The sequence below is a fragment of the Staurois parvus genome, unplaced genomic scaffold (genome assembly GCF_062004578.1).
Source record: "Staurois parvus isolate SC_StPar_1 unplaced genomic scaffold, SC_StPar_1.0 ptg000546l, whole genome shotgun sequence".
NCBI lineage: Eukaryota > Metazoa > Chordata > Amphibia > Anura > Ranidae > Staurois > Staurois parvus.
This window is the reverse complement of record NW_028318342.1, coordinates 4023084-4051031: the sequence shown is the minus strand read 5'-3', so window position 1 is coordinate 4051031 and position 27948 is coordinate 4023084. Positions and strand designations below refer to the sequence as shown.

General features: G+C 40.1%; 1 protein-coding gene across 1 annotated transcript in view; it reads right to left on the bottom strand.

The window, feature by feature from the left end:
* CRIM1 (cysteine rich transmembrane BMP regulator 1) overlaps positions 1 to 27948 on the bottom strand; it is a 1025033-nt gene that overhangs the window by 483631 nt on the left and 513454 nt on the right. The window contains exon 5 of the mRNA XM_089690902.1: positions 24401 to 24522. Coding sequence (XP_089547028.1) covers positions 24401 to 24522 — 122 coding nt within the window. The remainder of the gene's footprint in view (positions 1 to 24400; positions 24523 to 27948) is intronic.

Sequence of the window (27948 nt, the reverse complement as noted above, 5' to 3'; positions counted from 1 at the left end):
CATTCCCTTGCCATGTTTTTTGGGTGGTACTGCTGCCAAACATGACCTATTCAAGCAAATGGGGCTACACCTCAACTGTGAGCCAAACATGAGGTTTGCAGTTGCAGAACAGTATTCCTATTTAAAAAAAAGACAATGGGGGCATGGCCAGGGGCGGACTGACAACTCATGGGGCCCCCGGGCAATAGGGGATCATGGGGCCCCTGTGTCCTTGCCCACACTCAAAAAAAGCCTATAAAAGGTATCAGGGGCATTTCATGGGGCCCCCTACTGACCCCGGGCCCTCGGGCAGTGCCTGAGTTCTCGGATGGTCAGTCCGCCCCTGGGCGTGGCTAGTGCACACAGGATGGCAGCATAGACCGGGAGCTCTGGACATCTGTGGAAGACAACAACGCCCAGTGACTCTCACTGGAACTGGTACCGCTCGCATTCAATGCAGTTTGGCTCCTACACACAGCGGCAATATGCCTCATAAAAAAGGAAAGATCCATGACCAAGAAAACTGACGGCATTTTTTCACCAGGCTGTCAAGGGGAATCACCAAGCTGGCGCCAGTCTGTCTTCCCCACCTCACGGCAGCTGACACTCATCCTCTGCAGGCCGCTCTCATGGATCTCCCTATAGAAGTTCTTCTGTAACCTCACCATCCTCAGCAGCCTCTACTCCTATGATGGGTAGTCCTGCCAAGTCCAGGCTCAGACTGGATGAAGAAAACAAAATGCTAGCTGAGCTTAATTTTACAATTTAAAGAGGAAGTGAAGGCCATAGGCTCCAAGGTTGAGCATATTGAAAACAAGATGGATGAAGGCTAAACTTGCTGACCTAGAAGATTGGTCTAGGCAGAACAATCTTAAAATAAGAGGCTATTATGTTCCTATCAAGCAATGCCAAGGGACTAAATCATCTTACCAAGCATTCATTCCTTTGGAAAGAAGCTCTCCAATTTAAATGTGATGTTTTGTGTGTGCAGGAAACACATTTTCACCATCAGAAGCCTCCAAAATGTTTGCATCTCAACTTTCCTCATATCTTCTCAACATCTATACAAGCAAAGGAGAAGGGAGTTCTACTCGTAATATGTGACACAGTAGCCTTTGATCCATTTACAGAACTTAAAGACCTTGCGGGATGGTATCTTGGTCTGGTCTGCGATCTACATTCAACCAGATACACGATTGTAACTGTATATGCTCCAAATACTCATCAGATACGCTTCATAAACAAGCTAATGCGCAAAGTGAATAAAATCAGAAAAGGTTTGCTTATACTCTGTGGAGAGTTTAACATAACCCCTGACCCTGTTATGGCTCAACCTAAACGTCTACCAGCATCTCTGCCAACCATCTAACATTTCCAAGATCATTTTGATGCTTGGCGTGGTTTTCATGCTTCAGAGAAAGACTTCACCTTTTTCACTACCAATCACAATTCCTTCTCAAGGATTGACTTGTTTCTAGTTGATAAGTGGACACTCCAGAAGACACAGGACTCAACTATTAATGATTCTATGTGGTCAGACAATGCTTCTATAACTCTCAATATTTTGGACTGTCTTGTGGCCATGTACCTATGTGGAGACTTAACCGATTTCTATTGTATCCTTCAGAAAATAAGGACATCCTAACTACTCAACTAACAGAATATTTCACATTTAATGTGGGCATTGTGCAGCATCCATTTGTCCTGTGGAATGCCCAAAAAGCGTCTAATAGAGTCCTCCTTATCAAACTTGATTCCAGGGCTAAGTAGAGAAGGCAGCAGCATTTAGATCGCCTTATAGCAAACATTAGACAAATTTAAGCTTTAAATAAAACTACTCCTGACCCTACTTTTAAAGCCAAACTTACTAAATTATGGCAAGATTAACATCTATTGTTGCTAGATGGTTTCTTGAAGAACTCTAGAAGCTTAAAAATGATGCAGTATGCAACTGGCAATAGGGCTGGAAAATCTCTTGCTAGACCAGTGTTTCTCAATTCCAGTCCTCATGGACCCCCAACAGGTCATGTTTTCAGGATTTCCATTATTTTGCACAGGTGATTTGATCAGTTTCACTGCCTTAGTAATTACCACAGCTGTTTCATCTGAGGGAAATCCTGAAAACATGACCTGTTGGGGGTCCATGAGGACTGGAGTTGAGAAACACTGTGCTAGACGGTTAGAAGGCGTATTACAACAAATCTATATATTTATCACCCTATTACCAGACAAAAAACTTACCACCCCCAAGAAATTACAGCTGCATTGAGCTGCTATGATAGCTCTTTATATATTCTTAACAAGGATTCTTCAACTGTACAACCATCCTTAACTGACATACAGTTGCAAGAAAAAGTATGTGAACCCCTTGGGATTACGTGGAGTTTTGCATGAATTGGGCATAAAATGTGCTCTGAACGTCATCTAAGTCACAACAATAGAAGAACACAGTCTGCTGAACATAATACTACACAAACATTAGATGTTGCCATGGTTTAATTGCACATAACATGTAAACATTCACAGTGCAGGGAGGAAAAAGTATGTGAGGCCCTAGCTTAATGACTTCTCCCAGAGCTAATTGGAGCCAGGAGTGAGCCAAACTTGACTCCAATAAGTGTGATGATATTGGATGTGTTGCTGACAGCTGTCCTGCCCTTAAAAAACACACACCTGCTTTGGGTTTACTGGTTTCAAGAAGCACTGTCTGATGTGAACCATGCCTCGCAGAAAAGAGCTCTCAGAAGACCTACGATCAAGAATTGTTGACTTGCATGAAGCTGGAAAGGGTTACAAAAGTATCTCCAAAAGCCTTGATGTTCATGTGTCCACGGTAAGACAGACTGTCTACAAATGGAGAAAGTTTAGCACTGTTGCTACTCTCCCTAGGTGTGGTCGTCCTGTAAAAATGACTGCAAGAGCACAGAGCAGAATGCTGCATGAGGTAAAGAAGAATCCCAGAGTGTCAGCTAAAGACCTACAGAAATCTCTGGCACATGCTAACATTTTTGTTGACACATCTACAATAAGGAAAACATTAAACAAGAATGGAGTACATGGGAGGACACCACGGAGGAAGCCATTGCTGTCCAAAAAGAATATTACAGCACGTTTGAAGTTTGCAAAAGAGCACCTGGATATTCCACAGCACTACTGGCAAAATATACTGTGGACAGATGAAATCAAGATTGAGTTGTTTGGGCAGAACACACAACACTATGTGTGGAGAAAAAAAGGCACAGCACACCAACATCAAAACCTTATCCCCACTGTAAAACATGGCGGAAGGAGCATCATGGTTTGGGGCTGCTTTGCTGCCTCGGGGCCTGGACGGATTGTTGTCATTGATGGGAAAATGAATTCCAGAGTTTATCAAGACATTTTGCAGGAAAATATACGACCATCTGTTCGCCAACTGAAGCTCCGCAGAGGATGGGTGATGCAATAGGACAATGACCCAAAGCATACAAGTAATTCAACAAAACAATGGCTGTAGCAGCACAGAATACGCCTTCTGGAGTGGCCCAGTCAGAGTCCTGACCTCAACCCGATTGAAATGCAGTGGCATGACCTTAAGAGAGCGATTCACACCAGACATCCCAAGAATATTGCTACACTGAAACAGTTTTGTGAAGAGGAGTGGTCCAAAATTACTCCAGATCGTTGTGCAGGTCTGATCTGCAACTACAAGAAACGTTTGGTTGAGGTTATTGCTGCCAAAGGAGGGTCAACCAGTTATTAAGTCCAAAGGTTCACATACTTTTTCCTCCCTGCACTGTGAATGTTTACATGTTATGTGCAATTAAACCATGGCAACATCTAATGTTTGTGTAGTAATATGTTCAGCACACTGTGTTCTTCTATTGTTGTGACTTAGATGACGTTCAGAGCACATTTTATGCCCAATTCATGCAAAACTCCACGTAATCCCAAGGGGTTCACATACTTTTTCTTGCAACTGTAGACAACTTTTTGGCTTTCCTAAACATGCCCCTAGTTGACCACATCTCAACTTGAAAAAATTAATAATCCATTCACCTTGACAGAAATACTCAAAGCCACAAATTCTCTTCCTGCAATAAATCACCAGGTCCGGAAGGTTTTAGTGGGGAATACTACAAAACATTTAAAACAATACTAGGCCCCTATTTAGAATTGATCTTCAACTCCTCTGCTGCCTCCTCTTATTCCCCCCAGGAGATGCTTATTGCCCTTATTATCACTCTACCAAAACCAGGGAAGGATCCTAATACACCCCAAAATGTTGGCCCTTATCCCTTTTAAACATGGATCTAAAACTATGTGTCAAATGCTTAGCCTTCCGGTTGGTAAATATCTTACCTACTTTAACTACTTGCCCTCCAGAAGATTTACCCCCCTTTATGACCAGGCCAATTTTTGCTGTTCGACACTGCGTGATTTCAACTGGTAATTGTGTGGTGGTGCAATGCTGTATCCAAACAAAATTTATGTCCTCTTTTCACACAAATAAAGCTTTCTTTTGGTGGTATTTGATCACCTCTGTAGTTTTTACTTTTTGCGCTATAAACAAAAAAAGACCAAAATTTTGGGGGAAAAAAACTTATTTTTCACTTTTGGTTATAAAAATATCCAATAAACTCAAAGTTAGTCATAAATGTAGGCCAAAATGTATTCTGCTACATGTCTTTGGTAAAAACAAAATCACAATACATGTATATTAATTGGTTTGTGTGAAAGTTATAGCGGCCACAAACTATGGTATACTGTACATATTGGAATTTACGTAGCTTTTACTTTCTGAATGACTATCACATTTCTTGAGGTGATAAAATGCCAGGGCAGTACACCCCCCCCCCCCCCCCCCCACAAATGATCCCTTTTGGAAAGTAGAGACTCCAAGAATTTTGCAAAGAGGCATGTCGAGTCTATGGAACATTTTGTTTTTTGCCACAATATTTTTGAAAATGACAATTTCCTTTTTTACACAAAGTTGTCACTTAAATGATATATTGCTTATATATGCCATAGGTATATGTGGAATAACACCCCAAAACAAATTCTTCTACTTCTTAAGACTTTTTGGCAGCCTATCTACATACAGGCCCTAAAATCAATGACCACCTCCAGGCTTTCAAAAGGCATATTTCCTCATGTCACTTCCCCACTACCTATCACAGTTTCGGGAGCTCTAAAATGCCAGGATAGTACAACCCCCCCCCCCCAATGACCCCTTTTTGGAAAGTAGCCACACCAAGGAATTTGATAAGGCATGGTGAGTATTTTACAGATATCATTGTTGTCACAGGGTTTTGAAAAATAAAAAAATTAAATAAAAAATACATTTTTGTTTTCTTTCTTTGTTTTCCAAAAACATGAGGCAACAAATGAGATCTGCAAAATACTCACCATGCCTCTTAGCAAATACCTTGGAGTGTCTACTTTCCAAAAAGGAGTCATTTGAGGGGTTGCTTCTACTATCCTGGCATTTCAGGGCCAACATTACAAGCTTATGCCACACATCAACCACTCTTGAGGACCAAGCCTTTTCTGACATTTTTTGTTCACATGAAAAAAGCAGAGGCCCTAGCGAATAAAATGTTGGGAGTTTAATTTTTTTTACTTCACACAGTATTTGCACAGCGATTTTTCAAACGCAAATCTTTTGGGAGAAATACATTTTTTAGAATTTTAATGCACAAAAACACATTTATTTAAATTTTGTTACCTTTTTTTAATTATGTTTTATAAATACTTTTATCAGAATAATATAGTGTTACCATAGTAACATTATACTACTGTGCCAGGGGGGGTGGTCGGGGATTTTTTTTTTTTTTTTTTTACACTTTGCAGGAGAAATAAAGATAATTTATCCTGCAATGCAAAGCTTGCTGTCATGAACCTAACTCATTCATAAACTGCCATGCATGAGTTAGGTTTTTGACAGCTCAAGATAGTGATCTGTGATTGGCTGGAGCTGGTCACATGGTGCAGGGTGCTGTGATTGGCCCCATGTATCATGTGACAGCTGTGGACCAGTCACAGCTCACTAGAAAGAGAAGCAGAGCTGTTATGAATTAGATTGATTCATAACAGCTTCGCTTGCATTGTGATCATGTGATCGCATAGCGTTCAACGGGATCTTCATTCCGCTGGGTCGTGGGGGGGGGGCGCCCGCCTCTGTTAGTACAGCTAGAGCAACATACGGGTACACCGCTTTGCCTGTAGCTGCCACCCGGCCACAGTACATTGTGGGTGAGCTGTCAGGAAGCAGTCAATTCACCCCAATCAATCGGGATTTACTTAAAACAGGCAAACATCTGACGACACTAGAAGAGTGATAAATGTTCTCTATTTTGTCAAACACACTAAAACAGAATTTGACAGGATCCACTGGACCTATCTAGCCAGAGTACTCTAAAAACTCAGATTTGATGGCCATATACTATCTGCTCTATTGGCTCTTTATACATGCCCTCCTGCCCAGGTTTATACATCAGGTATCAAAGCCCTTTATGATTACCAATGGCACACGACAAGGCTGCCCACTATCTCCTTTAATTTTTAATTTACTTATGGAACCACTAGCTACTTACATTAGATCCCACCTGGATGTCTAAGGAGTACAAATTGGCAATCAAAACCACGTCATCAGCCTTTTTGCAGATGACGTTATTCTTATGCTAACCAACACTGAGACTTCCCTAGTAGCGGTGCAAAAGTCTTTACAACTATTTAACAAAATATCTTACTATAAGTTGAACACTAATAAGTCCTATATATTGGATTTGGACCATCCCCCTTCTTGTTAAACACAAACTTCCATCACAATTTTCTTTTGTGTGAAATGATACTGGTGTAACCTATTTAAGAGTGACACTCACTAAATCAGTCGACTTACTTTTTAAAGAAAATTACGTTCCATTACTTCAGAAACTACGCTCCGCTCTAACTCAATTGTCTCAACACAAACTTTCCTGGTCAGGTAGACTACAGCATTTAAAATGTTCATTCTACCTCAATTGTTGTATCTTTTTAAGCCAATGCCTATATCAGTGCCTTAATACTACTTTACAATCTATTTTGAATCAGTATCTCTGGTGGGGGAAAGAAGCTTGCTGTGCTTTCAATAAGCTTATTAAGCCTATAAAAGCAGGAGGATTAGGTCATATAGTAATTAAAGATTAATTTTTGGCCACATTGTTGTCCCACCTTAAAGGTTGGTTTGCTCAGCCCCCATCACTTTGGGCAGAAACAGAGACAGAATTGAGACCAATTGTCCCTAAACTTCCTCAAACCATATAATGCACATCACTTATCACCTACTATCCAAGCCTCTTTACATGCATGGAAATTCTCATAACTCTACCAACAAATGCCCAAGCTTTGAGTATGTAGCCTGCTGATCCCTAATATATCCCTAATCAACTGGACCAACAAAGGTATCCTGTGGCTCCATGACCTATTTAAAAATGATTCCCTAAAATCCTTCCCAGATCTTCAACAAGAGTATCAGATATCCCATATGGAATATTATACTCATCTGCAGATTGCTTCCTTTTTTCATCATAACCCATTATTTTCCTGTCACCTTCCGAACCAAACCCTGCAATACTACCAAAAATGCAAAATCTCAAAAGGGGGCATGTCTCTCTTCTACTCATTACTACAAGATAAAAATACTTTTCTCAAATCCTCACCCTTTTTATCATGGGAAACAGATGTGGCAGCAACCTTTGCCCCTAATCAATGGGAATATGCATTCCAATCTATCTATAAAGAAATGTCAATCTTCGGGAGCTGATGGAAAAAACCTATTTACGCTGCTATTTAGCACCCCACTGCATTTCCAAATTTGATGTTTTCTTGTCTAACGTTTGTTGGAGAGGATGTGAACAAGTGGGCACCTTATAGCACCAATTTTGAGCATGCAAATATTTAGCTAAATTATGGCTCACTATTTTTGAAATTTTATCTAAAATTACCACTATTTCATTACAAATATCTCCAAGTCTAGTCATCTTATATCTGGCAATAGAACATATCCCTCCTAATTTACAAACATTAGTTATAAACGTCCTATTAGCAGCTAGACTGACTTTGCTTAGACTTTGGAAATCTTCCTCCCCTCCCCCAGTTTCTGAAGTGATTAGAACAAATCATCTACATGTTCACGTCTATCACAGGGTCATTTGGCCACGTGTCCTCTGTGCAAACCGTGGTCAAAATGGTATGAGTCGCAGGTTAATTCTCTTGACTGATCTGTGTATTATCATCAATGTGCCTTTTTCTGAATTTTTTTTGTATATATTCAGAATAACATATACATTGTTCTTATGTTTATGTATATGTTATTATTTTTCTGGATGTTAATTTGTGCCTTTTCTTGTTGTTTTTCTGTTTGTGACATTAGTACGACTACTTGGCATAGCACTGTGCTGTATAAGTCATTTCCTGTTTTATTTAAAACTTTAATAAAAACATACTGAAATGACAAAAAAAAAACAATTTGGCTGCCAGAAACATAAAAAAAATTAATGAGAAGCAGTAAAGAGACTTTCAAAAATAGGCAAATAATGAACAGGATTGAAAACACTACAGACTTTAGTGAAGTGACCTTTGAGGACATGCCATCCCTCTTTTTACATGCTCCAATGCTCAAAAACCTGGAAACTGGTAAAGTGTCACTAAACAGAATTGCTAGACTGTACAGTATGCTTGATTATAGGACCCCTGCAATGCTACCACTGTTCAAGTGGGCTGTGCCAGGTTATAGTCACTACAGCTGAGGATGAGCAGTGGAGTAAATTGCTTGGAGTTTAACCTTTAATGGTTTTCCTGCAGACTTCTCCGGCATGATAAATTAAAGCTGCCTGAACTGGCTCTGAGCACAAATAGGTGTCCTTTTCTGAAACTGAGATCAGAGGCGATCCTAAGGATTAGTGGTTTAGGAAACAGAGATGATCAGCGGACAACATGTTCTCCACTGAGCATCTCAGCACACAAAAGAATCTGTCAGAAACAGCCAGTGTATGAAGGAGCGATGGCAGCCCTTCACTGGCGATCTGTGTGAAAATTCTCCCTCCAGATTCTCCAGCCCAGAGGTGGAGAATCAGGGGAGCCACAAACAAAGCAGCGGTAATTTACCGCTGCTTAGTAAACTGTAATTTCTGGATTACAGTAGCAGCAGCCGTTTTCTAAAGTTCAAAGCGTTTGTAGATCGCTGCTCTCCTCATTAGGAGAAGCGATCTACACCACTTCATGAACAGGCATTCAGAGGTGAACTGTCTCCTCTGAGAATGCCAGAGAACTGAGCAGTGGTTATTTACTGCTGCATGATAAAAAGACACCATAACCACATGTACTGTTTATGAAACAATGGGGAAAAAAAGTTCACAGAGGTGTCCAAACTGTAGTGTAAACTTTACAAACATTCTCTCTCTTGTAACATAAGCAAAAAAAAAACAAAAAAAAAGGCCTCTGAAGGTATCAACAAAAACCCTTTAACATACGTAAATTGTGCTGTTCAACATTTCTGTGGTGGCAATGAGAGCCTCACTTAATACACTGGAAAAAACACATCTGACAATGGACAAGTCAACAGAGCTCATCCACAGCTGTGGCTACATCAGTGGAATACTAATGACTTGCAATTTTATTTTATTATGATGCTGCAAGCCTTTCTTGCTCTACTATATATCTTCTATTTAGCTTTCCTTGTGGTAAAATTTCCTGATACTAAGTCTTCTAAGAAGAAAAAAAAGAGAAAAATTGCATAGCCATTTCATGCTATTTTTTACCTAAAATAGCTGTCTGCAAAAGAAAATAAATATAAAACATATGTCTTATGAGCTTTGAAAAAGTTAACTCTGTCTGACCTTGACAAAATATTTAACTGTATAGCGATTGTTTAAAAGTCTCCTTATCTTGCACTGAGCGCACTAGTATAGTAAAATTCTCTATTCTGCTGATCTGTGCAATTCCTCTGAATAGCCCCTAAATCGGAGTATGTCAGTACATACTGTATATCATGGAAATGAAAATGTATAAAAAGCACATGGGAGGAGGTTTACAAAACTGGAGAATCTGAAGCAGCAGTGCATGGTAGCCAAACAGCTTCTAACTTCAGCTTGTTCAATTAAGCTTTTGGCAATAAAACCTGGAAGCTGTCTGGTTTCTATGCAGAGCTGCACCAGATTTTGCACACTCCAATTTTAGTAAATCAACCCCACAATGCTCTCTACCTCAGACCTGTTTTCAGTTCAATACAGGCAGTCCCCGAGTTATAAACAAGATAGGTTCTGTAGGTTTGTTGTTAAGTTGAATTTGTATGCAAGTTGGAACAGGTATATTTTTTAAAGTGTTACTAAACCCACAGTAAAATCAGTCTGTGTATGCAGTAAAGCATGCTTGTTATACTCACTGTGGAACCTAAGGGGTTAATCCTCTGCATTGTGTAAAAAGGCTGTTAGATCCTTTCTTCTCTGCCCCTCCTCTTGTTCAAATGACCATCTGATACAGACTGAATCCGTAGTCACTCTGCACATGCTCAGTTCGGTGTGTATTGCTAGAGAGGGTTTTTTTTTTCTTGGGAGGGTGCATGTTATCAGCACAGGGTCAATCAGCACTGTCCAGACAGAGATCAGGGGTTTTACATCCTCCTAGAGCTGAAAGAAAACTCCTCCAACAAGTCTTAACCAGTGCTCTGCTGAAGTCACAAGCCTGCTCTAACTGCTGATGAGAAAAGGTATTTAGCAGTTTATATTTACAAAAATAATTGCATTTACATATTCTGTGTACTGTGGGGGACCCGATATAGTGAATGTGGGGTCCTGGGTTTAGTGTCACTTTAAGTGTAACTCCAGTCAAAAAAATATTATGTTTTGGATAGCATTGGGCCAGTTAACTGGACATGCAGTGAAGTGGGATTGCTGACAGGTCTGCTGGACAGTAGGTGGCAGCATGTGTTGAGCAGCAAGATGGTTGCCCGGTAGTTTCCGGGACCCACGTGATGTCACACTGCCTCTGTTCTTAAGTATGAGTCATATGCAAGTCAGATGTTTGTAACGCGGGGCTGCCTGCAACTTGCTTCACTGGATCACAACAAAATTTCAGTTTTGGCCTTGTATTTTTTTTTTCAGAAACCTGAATAAGATTGCCCTTGTGTCTTCTTACCTGGAATAAATTAGATCTGTAATCTAGGTGCTAAAGGAGACAATTAACCTCTCTAGTGGTAGGATTATGACAGTATTTCTGTGCTCAAAGTGGTACATTTTTTTGCATGGAAATATGTCTTTTTTTTATTCTAGGCCTGTAATTTTTAGGAATAACTCACGGAAATCTGTCCAAACAAGAGTCATGAAACATAATAATACATTTAATTAAATAATGTAATCAAACCAAAAACACTGAAATTTGAAATAGAGCGCCAAATTCGCACATCACTGCGCTTAGTCGCAAAATCGTTTTCAGTGTCTGATGACAAATTTCCCCATGAATCATTATCAATCAATTCTGCAAGTGGTTCTGTTTTACTATCGCTGTTCTTTAGCTGGTCTAAAACCGCTTTTGACCTAAAGGGACGCTTTTTGGATGCCATGGTCTTTTCTCAGTTTCCAGACAGAAAGAACAGTAAAAATGCAGGCAGGGCACAGGACAAAGCAATAGGGACAAAATGTATGTGAAATGGTTTGATACAGTAATGTTTTACTATGTGATTTTAGTGTATTGAGTGAATGTCACTTTTAAAATTTTTGAATTTCTCGCCGGTTCCGTCCCCTGTAAGTCCTGTACGTCCTGATGCTCACAAGGACCGAAACCCGGAAGACGGATGCCGGCATCAGCCGGAGGAGATGGTCGGGGACGCTGCAGGGGGGACATCGCGGGAACGAAGGACAAGGTAAGTGCAAGAGGGATCCTGGGGCAACGCTGCAGGGTAATTCCGAGTGTAGCTCGGGGTTACCGCTTTTGGTACTGAAAATTTACCCCGAGCTACACTAAGGAATACCGCCAGGGAGGTTAAAGCATAGACATGCTGCTTATCCTTCACTGTCCAACCACAGGCTGAGGGAGGAGAGATGGTTAGGGAAGCAGAACTATACCAGACATTTTTGCCTACAGTCTCCCTTTAGACCTGGGAATTTACGGTATTTACGGTAGTGTGCACAGAAAGTCTGCAGCTATAATAGTATAGCAGGACAAATCTGGGGACATATGACCATGATTCTAAACAACAGAACATATTTATATTTCACTTTTTTGTATGTATAAAAGTACAGTACATCTCATTCTTGGCTGAACTGTGCTTCTTTGCTCTTCATAGTATTATCACACTAATAGTGTAGTATTAACCACTTTCGTCAATCCAGGTGGACGTCATATGATGACCTCCCAGATTGGGGCCGCTCTGCGGTGAGATCTGTCACCAGCTATGCCCATAGGACACAGCCGATGATCGAGCTGTGTACCTGCCCATTGCTGGTACCCTGTGACCACTGTGACAAATCACAGCAGGTCACATGACAATGGAAAACAATGGATGGCTTCCTTTCATGCCATCCATTGTATACAACTGTGTTGCTATCACATGGTACAGACTGGGCCAATCACAGCCCATCTGTGTCATATGATTAGCTGTAGCCAATCAGAGCTAATCACAACAAAACACACTGAATGAATCGTTTTTAAAAAAAACAAACACAAAAAACTGATCACTTCTCTGGAGTAGTGCAATGTTACTATGGTAACATTATATTACTCTGGTCACAGTGTTTTATAAAAAAAATCCGTAAAAAAAGGAAAAAAAATTAAAAAAATAAACAAAAAAAATATATTTTTTCCATACTGTCACCATTCAGTGTCCCTGATCACAGCCACACCAGTTATGATATGATTATGCTGTACTGCATTGGTGGCAGTATGGTAAAAAAAAGAATTGTGAAAAATGTTGTTTTCACTATTTTACAAAAAATGATGACAAAAAAATTACAACTTCAAAAAACTTGCCATACCTCAAACCATATACTGCAAACTGTCTACTTTCCAAAAAGGGGTAATTTTGGGGATGTCTGTACTATCCTGACAATTTTGGGCCTCAAAAAATGAATTAGGCCATCAGTACAGAAGAATTGATTGATTTTCAGATATACACCATAGTATGTGGACTCTAGAACTTTCCTACAGACTAATTAATAAATTATTTTTAATTTACTTTCTAATGTAGGTTATTTTCACCAAAGAAATGTAGTAGTATACATGTTGGCCTAAATTTATGAAGAACAATTGTTTATTTCCAAAATTTAATAACAGAAACAAATAAAACCTTTTTTTTTTCAGTCTTTTAGTTATTTATTTTGTTTATTTAACAAAAAATAAAAAACCCACTGGTGATTAATATACCACTAAAATAAAGCTCTAGTTGTGTGAACAAAATGATAAAAATTTTGTTTGGGTACAGTGTTGCATGACCATGCAGTTGTCATTCAAACTGTGAGAGCGCTGAAAGCTGAAATTTAGCTTCGGTGGGAAGGAGGTAAAAGTGCCCGGTATCAAAGTGGTTAAATAGTAATACATTTAGAAATATCAACCTAACATATCTCTCTTTCAAAATAAAGTAGCGAATAATTCAGAGCATAAAAACCAAGACTATCTCTAGTATCTGATGTCATAAACTCTCCAAGCTGATACATTTTTGCCACAGTTTTGTCCTCATCCCACCACCCCCTAAAGTACACGCAAATAACAAATATTTGCATATTCCTGACATCCCCAACTTCTCATGGGTCAATGCCCAGTCTTGCAGACAGCTCACTGCCAAGCCCCAGGTACAGCATTGTGGAACAGAACTCAAAGCATGTGTATAATTCTCTACAAGGATATGGAGACACATGAGGGGTGTTTAGTATGCAGTTAGTGGGGTAAACCGCTGCAGTAAAGGTGTGAACTGACAGCTTATGACATCAGCTACCAACTGCACTACTTAGTGAGGTCAATGCACAGTTATGCCTTAATGTGTTACTAAACCCACAACAGTAAAATCAGTCTTATATGCAGTCAAAAATGCTTGTTATATTCACTGTGGAACCTAGGGGGCTAATCTTGTGCATTGTGTAAAAAGGCTGTTTTACCTGTCTTCTCTGATCCTCCCCTTCTTCCAGTGTCACTCTCTTATATCCTGTTAAGACATATTGTGTGGATTCACTCTGTACATGCTCAGTTTGGTGTGTATTGCTAGAGAGGTTTTGAAAACTCCTCCTACAAGCTTTAACCAGTGCTTGGCTGGACACTGATAGAAGTCAAATGACTGCTCTAACTGCTGATGAGAAAAGGTATTTAGCTGTTTATATTTACTAAAATACTTGCATTTCCATATAGTGTGTACTGTGGGAGACCAGATAGAGTGAATGCAAGGTCATGGGTTTAGTAATACTTTAACTAATGATTAAAGTGGTTGGAAACCCTTATATATACCCAGCGAAGTTACTAGCCTCAGGTGATACACATAGATTAAAGAAATCTGCCTACTTACGTGGTACCTGCTTATCTGCTGCATTCTCCTCTCTACATTTGTTCCAAGTCCAGAATTCATACAGCTTGTCTGAGAGTTCAGAAAAAAAGGGATGGAGAGCTGAAATTACACACTGCAGAGCTCAGTGAGGAGAGCTCTGAGAGCTGATTGGAGGGAAGAGAAACACCCCCTCCACACAGCACACAGGAACAGAGCTGAGGCTGTAAAATGTGCTTAAGGTCCCTCCCCGTCACCATTTTTCTCTTGGTGTCAGGAAAACTTGTCAGAAGTGATTCATAATGATAACAGAGGAACAATGCAGCAGAGAGAAATTACACTTAGTGCTCTGGATTGAGACAAGTAGACACTATAGAGGGAGATGCTTTGTTCATATTTCATGTCTGAGGTTTACGACCACATTAAGGCATATTCTTCTACAATTTTCAAGCAATATTCTCCTTTTTTTCTGAGCTTGGATCTTACACTCATTTACACCACTAATACTACAACTATCCATAAATAATTTTCTTCTCTTTTTAGTCAAAGGTAAAATGAGCTTTTTTTTAACCATCCTAGAACCTGGAAATAAAGTCTTTGAAGCTCACTCAAACAAGAAAGGGGTTTATTCACAATTAAGGGGATTACAAGAAGCTGTAATTGCTGCATTCCTTGCTTCACCAGTTTGACAAGAAAATTTGCCCAAGACCAGATAAAGACAGTATTTTATCCTTCCAGGGCTGGGCCAGGTTACTAGTAATTTATGTCTAACCAGTCAGAGGTATTATTAGAACAAATGGTTCACAACATGGTTTTACAACATTTCAAGCACTAGCAGCTATTGATTTGATTCTCTTTCTGTTTTAATGTATGACCAGGATCAACAGCTTCTACTAGGAAGAAAAAAATGACAAAGTTCCTGAAATAATGATGTTAGTTGCCACAAAATGAAACCTGACCGGACTGGTATGTACTTTTTACACAAATTTATATGAAAGTAATTCAAAATGTAAGCAGTGATATGGACTGCAAACTCTGAAATACACATTAATAAAATTAATGTGACCATGCAAAGCTTGGGGAGCGGCTCTAGACATACAGTACATTCAAAAAGTCCAGTGATTCCAATCAGCAAGTGCAGGCAGAAAAAAGAGCTTGTCCCAGCTTTATGCAACTTCTAGAAAGAAAATATTCAACAGCCACAAACCATTAGAGCCCGAGTACAGGATAGCAGACACGGTTTCAGCCGGCTCCATCCAGGCCACACACCCAACATTGTTTGCCCTACCCATAGTGTTTAGTCATGGACCTCTATGACTAAGCCCTGTAGGCACAGAGAAACACATTGGAGGTGTTGCCTGGATGAAGCTGGGCTGAAACCATGTATACCATCTTATACTCAGGCTGTACTGGTAGTTAGATTATTTAATTTTTAATAAAATTACTACCATAATATTTTTTACTTTGCCAATATGAATTGGTTAGTTTTTATATGTTTGTTACATTGTCTAGCAGTTTTATCCAGATTGATCTATATTTTGGAGACATTCTTTGAAACTAATGCAAGTCAGCCTGGACTGACACATTCTTAGTGTGATGCGCAAAACTCACTTCTTTTATAATGTGTTGTGATTGGCTGTCTGTATTGAATGTCATGTTTAATTAACTGTTGGGCATCTGAAAAACTCTATTTTAAACTGTGAAGAATAAAATGAAAGAGTTAGTTCACCTTTAATGATGGTTGCTAAAAATCCCTATACATTACTGCTTCCTCAGTACATTAATATGTAGTCCTCTATTTTGTAAAAGAATCCTTACTTTTCAAGCTGCTTATTCCATTGCCCTTCCCTCTCTGTCCTGTAAATGGGAGGACATACTGAGTTTTGGATGTGTGGCCCTGGCAACTCACAAATGAGCTTCCAGTGCTTGGTATGTCCTTCCATTTGCAGGATGGGGAGAGGAGGGCAATAGAAAAACAGCTAGAAACGGAAACATTATTTTACAAAATGAGGACTGCATATTAATGTACTGATGAAGCTGTAATTTATAGGGATTTTCTTTTTACCAAATATAACTAAAGGTGAATTTAACCCTTTACATAGACTATTTAAAGTGATTGTAAAAGCAAATAATTAAAAAAAATATTTTTGCCATAAATGAATACATTTTAATGTAAACGTACATTCAGCTGTGAGTGTACCTCAGAAAAATGCTCCCTTAGCTTGTCTCAGCCCTCCAAAAACTGCTGGTCTGTGGGCGTGGCTTAGGACCAGAGAATAGTAGGTGGAGATGTGATGTCACACAATCCCTCAGTTATACACACCCTCCTAGCCATGGCTCAAGAACGTGCACAGCTATCCGACATGTCTGTGCCTGCAAGCGTGTCTCAAGAGTGCATTCAGGGGAATGCACAGGTGTCAGTGACTATGTCAGCTCTGCTTACAGCATAGGATTTGTGCTAATCAGGAGAAAGCTGGTAGGAAAGGGTTAATGTTAAAAATCCCAGGAGTTTTGCAGCCTAAAGTGGCAATGTGGACCAGGAAACATTCTCACGTAAAACTTTGTAAACAGCAATTCACAAGCTAGGTGCTGTGAACAGAGCAGGACAATAATCAGCTATCAGCAGACTTACCTAGATAACTAAAGCATTACTGAAGTGATGCCGATCTATATAATAAATTACTGCTGCTGAGTTCTTGATCTTGCGAAGGCAGAGAGCAGCAGGGAGAGGACACCCGCTTCCCCACCCCTTTGCAGGCTCATGCTGGTCTCGTCTTCAGCACAATTGGTCACTCACAGGAGAAGGGGAGTGGTGACACCATTTTGTGTCGGATTTATTCTGTTCAGAAGAGCAGGGATCATTTCTTGAGAAGGGGATTGCTTCAAGATACCAAACTAAGCTCAAATGCTTAGTAAAGGTAACATCTATTCAACTGTAGGATTAGACTGATTTGTGGTTTTTAGGTTTACAACCACTTTGGTTGTAATATATTCTGAGAGATGATCCACACCTCTTTCAAGAGATAACACCAAATTTTAAAAAAGCAACAGAAAGCCCCACAATGTGATCTATTAAAGCAGCACCAAACCTTCCTATAGTGTAGGCCTTGTTCACACCATACATGCAGAAAAACTGATGGAAACTGACGCGCGGATTTTGCTTGCAGAGAAATCAATTTACATCAGTCTTCATGTGCACTTCAATGAGTGTTTTACACATTGCAAATTCCTGTGCAGAAAAAAATCTGAAAATGATACTAGTGTTGTAGTGTGAACATGGCACATAGAAAACAATTTTTGTGCCCTGGCAGAACGGGTGCAGAGAAATGGATGTATCTGCACCATGTGTGAACATGCCCTTACAGCCAAAGAAGCTGCATCTCAGCCTCTGTTTGAGTCACAGTTGCCATGGTGCTGCACATGTGATCAGTTATGACACTAATCATTTGATGGATTGGCAGTTTAGTAGAGCACAAGCAAATGTGACAGTTATTATTCATCACATGGCTTGAATATAACTATTATATTGATGGGTTTAGTTCTGCTTTAAGTATGTTAACAATAGTCAAAGTACAGCATAGATTTTATTTTTATAAATTCTTGACATCTGTTGGGTGAATAGCCATTTTGCTGGCTGAGTTATTTCATCTATGCCACCAAGCACACTACAGTAATATAAATGTATTTCCTGCACTTATATGCCAATATATTACCAAGTGCTTTACAAACACAGATTCATTTGATTCAATTCCTGTTCCTTTTATCACAAATTATGGACAATTTCAGAGGTCAAACTTACCAGTATGATGACAGAGCACCTACAGGCAAACCTATACAAACAGTAGGAGAATATAAAGCAGTGGTCCTCAAACTACAGTCCGCAGGCTGGATATGGCCCGCCAAAGACATTTATCTGGCCTATCGGGAAAGTCAAAAAAAATTTTAATAATGGGAAAAAAAGAAAAAAACCTCCACCGGCCAGCAAATAGCTAGGCTGCTCGCTGGGTCCTTGGCCACGTCAGAAGAGCAACAGAACAGGAAAGGAGGAGAGCACATCAATGTGTTACAGAGTACAATGCATTGCTGTGTCCAGTGTATCAGAGTACAGTGCGTTACAGAGTACAGTGCATTGTGGCGTCCAGTGTATCAGAGTACAGTGTATTACAGAGTGCAGTGCCAAGTGCGTTACAGAGTACAGTGCATTGCAGTGTCCAGTGCGTTAGTGTACAGTGAATTGCAGTGTCCAGTGTGTTAGTGTACAGTGCATTGCTGTGGCCAGTGCATTACAGAGTACAGTGCATTGTGGTGTCCAGTGCGTTACAGTGTACAGTGCATTGTGGTGTCCAGTGCATTACAGTGTCCAATGCGTTGCAGAGTACAGTGCATTGTGATGTACAGTGAGTTAGTGTAGAGTGCATTGCGATGTCCAGTGCATTACAGAGTACAGTGCATTGCGGTGTCCAGTGCGTTACAGTGTACAGTGCATTGAGGTGTCCAGTGCGTTACAGTGTACAGTGCATTGAGGTGTCCAGTGCGTTACAGTGTACAGTGCATTTTATATATTGCATTGTTTTTTACTGTTTTTTGCACTACAAATAAGATATGTGCCCTGTGCATAGGAATCTGTTATATTTTTTTCAAACTATAGTTTGAGGACCCCAGATATAAAACTTACAACAAAACTCTATAAATGAGACTGACAGCAGCTTAGAGTTTAAAGTGTTACTAAACCCACAACAGTAAAATCAGTCTGTATATGCAGTAAAGCATGCTTGTTATACTCACTGTGGAACCTAAGGGGTTAATCCTCTGCATTTTGTAAAAAGGCTGTTTGATCCTTTCTTCTTTACCCCTCTTCTTGTTGAAATGTACACCTGATACAGACTGAATCCATAGTCAAATGCACATGCTCAGTTTTGTGTGTAGTGCTAAAGAGGTTTTTTTTTTTTTTCTTGAGAGGGTGCATGTGATCAGCACAGGGCCAATCAGCACTGTCCAGACAGAGGGTCAGGGCTTTCACATCCTACTAGAGCTGAAAGAAAACTCCTCCTGCAAGCTTTAACCAGTGCTCTGCTGAAGTCACAAGACTGCTCTAACTGCTCATGAGAAAAGGTATTTAGCAGTTTATATTTACTTAAATAATTGCATTTCCATGTTGTGTGTACTGTGAGAGACCAGATGTAGTGAATGCAGAGTCTTGGGTTCAGTAACACTTTAAACAGCAAAAATGGTGTTCACTATAGCATCCAACTCAATTTTCTATTAACTCTGTTACCACATTATTACCGGGTACTATGAGCTACAAACATTACTAATTGTGCATCTAGCTTTCTCAAAACACTGTTATATTATAGCACATATATTTATTTGGATTCACCACTAGTGTGTGGGTGTGTTTTATATATATATATATATATATATATATATATACACAATACACACACATACACACTGTATGCTTAGACACAATAGCTTTCAATTGGTCAAACACAAAGTTTATTACTCCTGCTGAAATTAATACAGTATTCCAGAAAAAGACAATGGGAATTCTGTGGAAATATAACAATAGTGGGGAAATTAAAAGGTTCATTGTGGCATCAAAGAAAATTAGGAGACCACACAAAGGATTTTTAGAATTTGCATTATTTTGCTCTGAACATGCCCATGAAACCACCCAAGCACAACAGTGGTCCAGGCAGCAGAACTAGGAAATCTTATAGTAGAACATAAAAACTCATTGTAAGGCAACATTTCCCAGAGATTTGTTCTGCTGCGCCCAGGCCAGAAAAAATGAGAGACGACTGTTCCCATAATAAGAATCAAATAGGCCACCAGAGAAAAAGAACATCCAGAAGTTTCTATGAAACGGTCAATGTGCCTACTGGTGCACGCAAGCTCCCTTATTTTCTTGTCCTGAGGTGACCTTACTGTGGAGTTTAATGTAGGGAAGCAGACATGTGCTGTTACACCAACACTTTTCAATAGCACTGTAATTAAGTACAGTAAAGCCACCCTTGTCTGGTTAGTTTGGAAAAGTAATCACTCAACTCAAAAGTTTCACTTGATTGACCAAAAATTAACATTGCAGTGATTGCAGTGATGGAATCTGATGTCCTAAAACTAACTTGCTAGCCAAAGATGTTACAATCATTAAACAATTCCTACAATGGAATCAGCTTTCAGAAGCTTCTTTTTGTATATTATGAACATTATATACACTGATTAAATAAATGTTCTACAGTATGTAACCATACAAAATAAAATGGTTGCAAATGTTGTTACCTTTCATAAATATGATGTTCATAACTCCTAAAATGGTTGTAAAAAAGTATTTAGTAGAGGCAAACCAAGCTTCCCTTTTGGTGGTATCCTTTAAACACAGTTTGAATAACTATACATTTTAAGTTAAAAATAAATAGAATTAAAATCAGTTTTGTAAAAGTACAAACATTATACTGACACTAAGGATCCATTCACACACTTAAGCATTGGAACACATCAATACTTGTGCACAGCTTTGCTTTGATTGCAAATCAACATCACATATACACAATGTCCAGTAATCCAGAGTATCTAGATCAAACAAACCATGCATCCAACATGTTAAATATAATAATGGAAAAACCAGCTAACATCTCATCTAAGCATAGTCCAAAGCAATCCTTAAAATGAAACAAAAAAAAACTAGATAAACACCATTTTTTCAAGCATTCTAACATAAGGTCAAAAACATGCAGTCAAAGACAATAGTGGAGGGAAATATATGCAAAGAAAATATGTGGGAATATTACTAAATATAGAGTTTTAGGCCATGGATTGCATGTAAATATATCTAACGGAATAGGTACATTTCAATAAGAGAACATCTTTAGTAGGAGTACCTCCCACAATTAAATATTGGTTTTGTGTCATAAATGGTGTGATGAATCTTCTCCATGATATTAACAGACTCCATTCTAAGGCCTGTAAACCAGGGAGTATACAGAGTACGCCAATTAAGGACTAAAACTCACTGAACAGCACGGTATAAAACGGAGTATGAGTCATTCACAGGGTGGGAGGAAATACAAAATTGGATCAAACAATAGGCACATTGGTGAGATCAGAGAGATTTTAATCCTGAAATAAATTTTCGTACCAACCTGTTACCACAGTAAGCACAATTTTTTGCAACTCCAAAAAATATGGGAAAAGGGTGACCTGTTCCTGGCAACAGTGAAAACAGATTGTGGGGACAGTAGGGTATATTGAATGAAATTTTGGAGGGTGTTGTGGTATGCAATTTAATGTTGGCTTCCCTAATTGTGATGGAATGGGTGTATTAATAGAGATTAGATAGCATGTCCAGCCAGTCTTAAGTTCTATAGTAGTGGCTAATCAGTCTGTACATAAATTTGTCAAGAAAATGTCAAGAAATGTCAGATGCCTGTTGTAAATAAGCAAAAGAACAACATTTAGAGTTAATGGCAAGTGAACCCAGCAAAACAAGATTGCAAGCTATCCATCGGAAGAAATACCTTCTATTAGAGAAGACTGCAGGAAATCTAGGGTCTCCTAAAAAGGAAGCCAACAGGGAAGCCTTACAGCATACTTTGATTTGCCACTGTTTTTAATGGTGCAAGTTCATCTATGTTTTGTGTTGATGTGTGTTGATGTGTGCCGGTCTCTTTTTTTTTAATCAAAGTGCCAAAATATTTTCAGTTATACCCCTCCATTTTTTTTTCTTTAGCACTCCATGCCCCTCGAGCTGGAGCCCCTTTCCATATTCTTTCCATCCCCCTGGTCTTACTAACTAGACTTATGCCTCGGTTATTCTTCCCTGCTAATTTTAATATATGAGATGTTTTACTGGACCGAATCACAAACCTACTAAACGACATATCAGACTGGATGTCGCTCCACTTCCTTAAACTGAACCTCTCCAAAACCGAGCTCCTAGTCTTCCCCCCAGCTCGCACACCACCCCCCACTGACTTCTCCATCACGTCCAACAATGCCACTATCAGGCCCGCCCTGCAGGCCAGAGTACTTGGTGTCATTCTGGACTCCAACCTATCCTTCCAGCCCCAAGTCCAATCACTAACAAACTCATGCAGACTCCACCTCCGCAACATCGCCAAAATACGCACGTTCCTAACCCCAGAAACCACTAAACAGCTCATCCACTCCCTCATCATATCACAACTCGATTACTGCAACTACCTCCTCACTGGCCTGCCCCGCCACAGGCTATCCCCGCTCCAGTCAATCCTGAACACGGCAGCCAGACTCATTCACCTCACCAACCGCTCCATTTCCGCCACCCCCCTCTGCCAATCCCTCCACTGGCTTCCGATTGCACAACGAATCAAATTCAAAATCCTAACACTGACATACAAAGCTGTCCATCATACTGCCCCAAACTACATCACCGACCTAATATCCAAGTACCACCCAACACACACACTCCGCTCCTCTCAAGACCTCCTTCTCTCTAGTTCCCTGGTCTCCTCCTCCCATGCCCGCCTCCAAGATTTTTCCAGGACATCACCTACCTCTGGAACTCCCTACCCCAATCCATCAGACTATCACCTACTCTCCTCTCATTTAGGCGCACCCTGAAAACCCACCTCTTCAGGAAAGCCTACCCCACCCCCTGCTAATTGCCGACCTCCTCCACTCTTCCGGCCACTCCATTCCCCACAGCTATCTCCTCCTGCACCACTATCCCCTCCCTCCTAGATTGTAAGCTCGAAAGAGCAGGGCCCTCGAACCCCTCGTGTATCACATTGTATTGTTTCCGTACTGTCGCATGTTCTGTCTCCCTTTGTAATGTACAGCGCTGAGCGAACCGCTGGCGCTTTATAAATACTGTATAATAATAATAATTTTAACCTGTGTGTATCACCTTTGTGCGTTATAGACTTGTAAGGGAATGCAAAACTCACTCGAAATGAACAAAAGCCATAATGAGCTTTTCCCATAAAGAGCTTTTCCCAGGACTCAAAAAGTGCCTCAGTATACCCCCCCCCCCCCAATAGATGTCAATATTCATAGAAAGCAGAAAATGAAATCGCAATGCCATAATCCAAACCTACATGTTACTGTCCTAAATTATATAAGCCTTGCCATCCACATAACACATATGCATGGCAGCTTTAATATCTGCATGCCACATATGTCACATATATGTATTGATGGTTGCAAAGGTTTATGTGCTCAGAGTGTGATACCAGGACAGAGGGCGAGAGGGCAAAGACAGCTTCAGGTCTCTAGTAATGATTGGAAGCTGGCGAATCAGCTCCTGATCATATGGCCACTGACAACCAATCACAGTGATTCAGTGTCAGGCAGACCTTCCAATTCCCAGGGTGCAATATCCAAGTTAAAAGGATTCTGGGGCTGGGTAGAAAGGGACAGCTATTATTATTATTATTATAGTCTAAGTATGAAGCTTAATTGTTCAGCCACAAAAAAGCAGCAATAACTCCTAGAACATATGAGACTTATCTACCTTAGACTTCAACACATCAAAAATCTTTGCAGCTTTTGATCTTGTTTGGGTAATGAGAGAAAAAAAATGCACCTAACAATGTATTCATTTAAAGAAAATACAGAAGAACTGGTGGAAGAATAATCCAGATAAATGAATAGCCTCATGCTCAGAAATCATTAAATCACCTTTGATGCAATTCCCTGGTCCTTTATTTATTTATTCAATTTTATTGTTGTGCAGCTTGAATATATACTGTAATCTTTGCTTAAACTATTAATTAAAAAGATATAGTCAACTTGTAAACCTTTCAAAAGGTTAAACAGCTAAGAAGAGATGTCCTTCATGTAACCTTTAATTTGGCTAAGCAGCCAAATTAAAGAATGTTGCTGATAAATGAAACAGTTTGCCTCTAGTCCATTCTATCATTCCCCCATATAAAGGATGTAAAGAGGAAATCCACTTACCATTAACACACTCAAAGACATCACAGCACTTTCCAGGTGTCCCATTGCCTCTTGAGACAATCCGAGGGATTGACCCGGCCTCACACACTGGGAAACTGCAAAGCCCGGAAAGACACTCACATCTGTAGATAAGCAAAATGTGGAGAATGTGTCAGCACTACCAATTGCTTTGTTCCTTGCAAAGATAATTAACCATCAATTAAATTCATTGGGGAACATAAGCATGCATTAAGTAATGACAGCAGATGTCAAAATAGTCTTTTGGAGATTTTACATTAGTCAGTGCACAGAATCAGTAGACTATGGTATGACAAAATCAATATAATGTATTCACTCTATCTTGAAAAGAAACTAATACATCAATGTGCCTTTAAAAAAACAGTGTAATTAAAAGCATTTAAGAGGGCATTTAAATAAATAAATAAGAATGAGTATAAATACCATGGGGATGTGGTGGTAATTGATTTTGGGGCCCAGTTCCATCAATATTACATATGCTGTACAAACATGTACAGATGACATGTGCTTGCAGGCAGTAAGTCCTGCAACATAGCTTTCTGTACAGGCCATGAATAACATTTTCTTCCTCTTTCAATAATTAGAGTGGAAAAAACCCAACAATTAAAAGTTAGAAAGAAAAAAAAAAAGCTCAAGTTCAGTAGAGGTTATCAAACAATTTATCAAACATACTAATATTGTTTTCTGCAGTTTTTTCTTTTACATTCTGCCTACTAGCACATGCCCAGTGTATTCTACCTTCAAGGCAAGCCTCTGATGATAAACTGCCCAGTGGTCCATGTTGGCTGGTGTTATAGGTGGCAACTGAAGATCTAAATAAAGACTAAAGCGCACTACACATGTTGGAATGTGATTGTGCAAACTCCTTTAGATTTCCCAGCAACTATGTATGGCAACACCTTAAAATAAATAGATTAAATGGAATCTATCCATAAATAGATTAAATGGATCCTCATATTACACAATTTTAGCACATCTAAAGTCATTGTACAAAGGTTGTATGGTCTGATTGTAATTGTTAAGGCCAGATATGGTGACCCTAATATGGGTGTAATCTTCAGCAGACAGGGGAAGTTACAGCTTTAAAAAAAATTCCAAGGGGAGCAAATAAATCTTTAATTTATGAACATTCGGGGCCATATAGCATCACTAGAAAATAAAAGTGTATGCTTTTATTACTGGACAAGATAAGAAGGTTTATTTTGGCTTTTAGGTTGTACTGATCAAAAGACTCCATAGTTCAGCCTAGAACAGAAGGCTGACAATGGACACAATTTGTTTATTATTATTATTATTATTATTATACAGGATTTATATAGCGCCAACAGTTTGCGCAGCACTTTACAATATAAGGGAGACAGTACAATTACAATACTTTCAATACAGAAGGAATGTGAGGGCCCTGCTCGTGGAGCTTACAATCTAAAGGAAGGGGGAGGTGATACAAAGGGTGATATCTGCGGGGGATGATCTGGTGGAGGTGATTCAAGTACAGTTCTTAGGTGGAAGTGGGGTAGGCTTCCCTGAAGAAGTGAGTTTTCAAAGATCGCCTAAAGGCAGACAGGGTGGGGGCTGACCGGACATGCTGTGGTAGGGAGTTCCAGAGGATGAGAGAGGCTCTGGAGATGTCTGGAGGCGAGCGTGGGAGGAGGTGATGAGGGAGCTAGAGAGGAAGATATCATGGGAGGAGCAGAGTGGGCGATTTGGGCGGTATCTGTGGATGAGGTCGGTGATGTAGCTAGGGGCAGTGTTGTGGATGGCTTTGTAAGCTGTGGTTAGTATTTTGAATTTTATATGTTGGGTTAGTGGAAGCCAGTGGAGGGATTGGCAGAGAGGGGCAGCAGTCGCTGATCGGTTGGTAAGGTGGATGAGTCTAGCAGCAGCATTCATAACAGACTGAAGGGGGGATAGCCTGTGTAATGGTAGAGCAGTGAGGAGGGAGTTGCAAAAATCGAGGCGGGATATAACCAAGGCGTGGATAAATTGTTTTTTGGGGTCATTGGTCAGGAAGGGGCGGATTTTGGAAATGTTCCAGAGGTTGAGGCAGCAGGATTTAGCCAGTGACTGGATGTGGGTCCAAAGGAGAGGTCAGAGTCTAGGATTACGCCTAGCACCCTGGCATGAGGGAAAGGACCGATGGTTGTGCAGTTGATCTTAATGGTAAAGTCGTGAGTGGGGGACTGGGGAGGAGGAAATATTACAAGCTCAATTTTTGAAAGATTGAGTTTAAGGTAGTGATGTGACATCCATGCTGATATGTCGCTTAGTAGATTTGAGATACGTGAGGAGATTGAGGGGGTGAGCTGGGGAGTGGAGAGACAGATCTGGGTGTCATCAGCATAAAGGTGGTATTGGAAGCCATGGAAAGTTATCAGTTGGCCCAGGGAGGAGGTATAGATAGTATAAGGAGGGGCCCAAGAACGTAAGCCAGACTGTTGGGGATCAAGAAGGTTGTTGTCGGTGAGGTAGCAGTTCATACTGTTGTGAACAAGGCGCTCAAGAAGCTTGGAGGTAAACGGGAGCAGGGAGAAGGGTCTTAAGTTATTCAAACAGGTGGGGTCCAGCGAGGGTTTTTTGAGGATGGGGGTAACCAGTGCATGTTTGAGTGGGGAGGGAAAGGTGCCCATGGAGAGTGAGAGGTTGAAGATGTGGGTTAGAGAGTTTAGGATAGAGCAGGAAGGAGGCTGCAACAGTCGTGAGGGGACAGGATCCAGGGGACAGGTGGTGAAGTGGGCCTTGGAAAGGAGTTCAGTAACTTCCTTGGTGGTAACAGGATCAAAGGAGGAGTGTTGAGTTTGGCAATTTTCTTTCTCCTATTTTGCCTAAATTATAACAGGATCACAACTCAGGAAACCCACATTCATTATCAGTTTCCCTGGAGGTTCTTGATTGATACAATGTACATTTAATCATATATGGCCTTATATATGGCACATGGCATGCTGTTCCTTAGCAGTAGGGAGTCCATTTATAAAGAATGTCTCAATATTCATATAAGCACAAGGAAAAGTATCTATAATTTTTTTAAATATATGTGCAATAGTTTCCTTGTCGTCATTCGCTGATGTAACACTCCCTTACATTTGGTGCTAAGAGAAAAAATAGCTACAAGAATATTTGATCATGGGAGTGAACATTCACCAATATAGAAAACTGTCTAAGATTATAGGCCAAGAGCATTTGATCAGCAGGGCAAATAAAGAGGGAGACTTCTGTTTATTATCGATGGAAAATCCTGCTCAAATGGCCAAATGTATAGATGTTTGGCTGAATGAACCTCTAGCAGCAGGTGAAAGCGAGACATTTAGTAGTGGTTATATTACCACTGCTAAATGTGACAGCTTCATCATGGTTGTTAAAAAGCTGGCACCCCTAACAACCAAAAATAGGAATCCAAGTAACATCATTGACTAGATGTGGCTATGTCAGAGGGACTGGGGAGATGACAATTGGTTAGAGTCAAGGGATGCATTTGAAACTGTCAGCAGGTGGAAGCTTTTTCCCCTCTCTTTCAGCGGGTGTCAGGCATT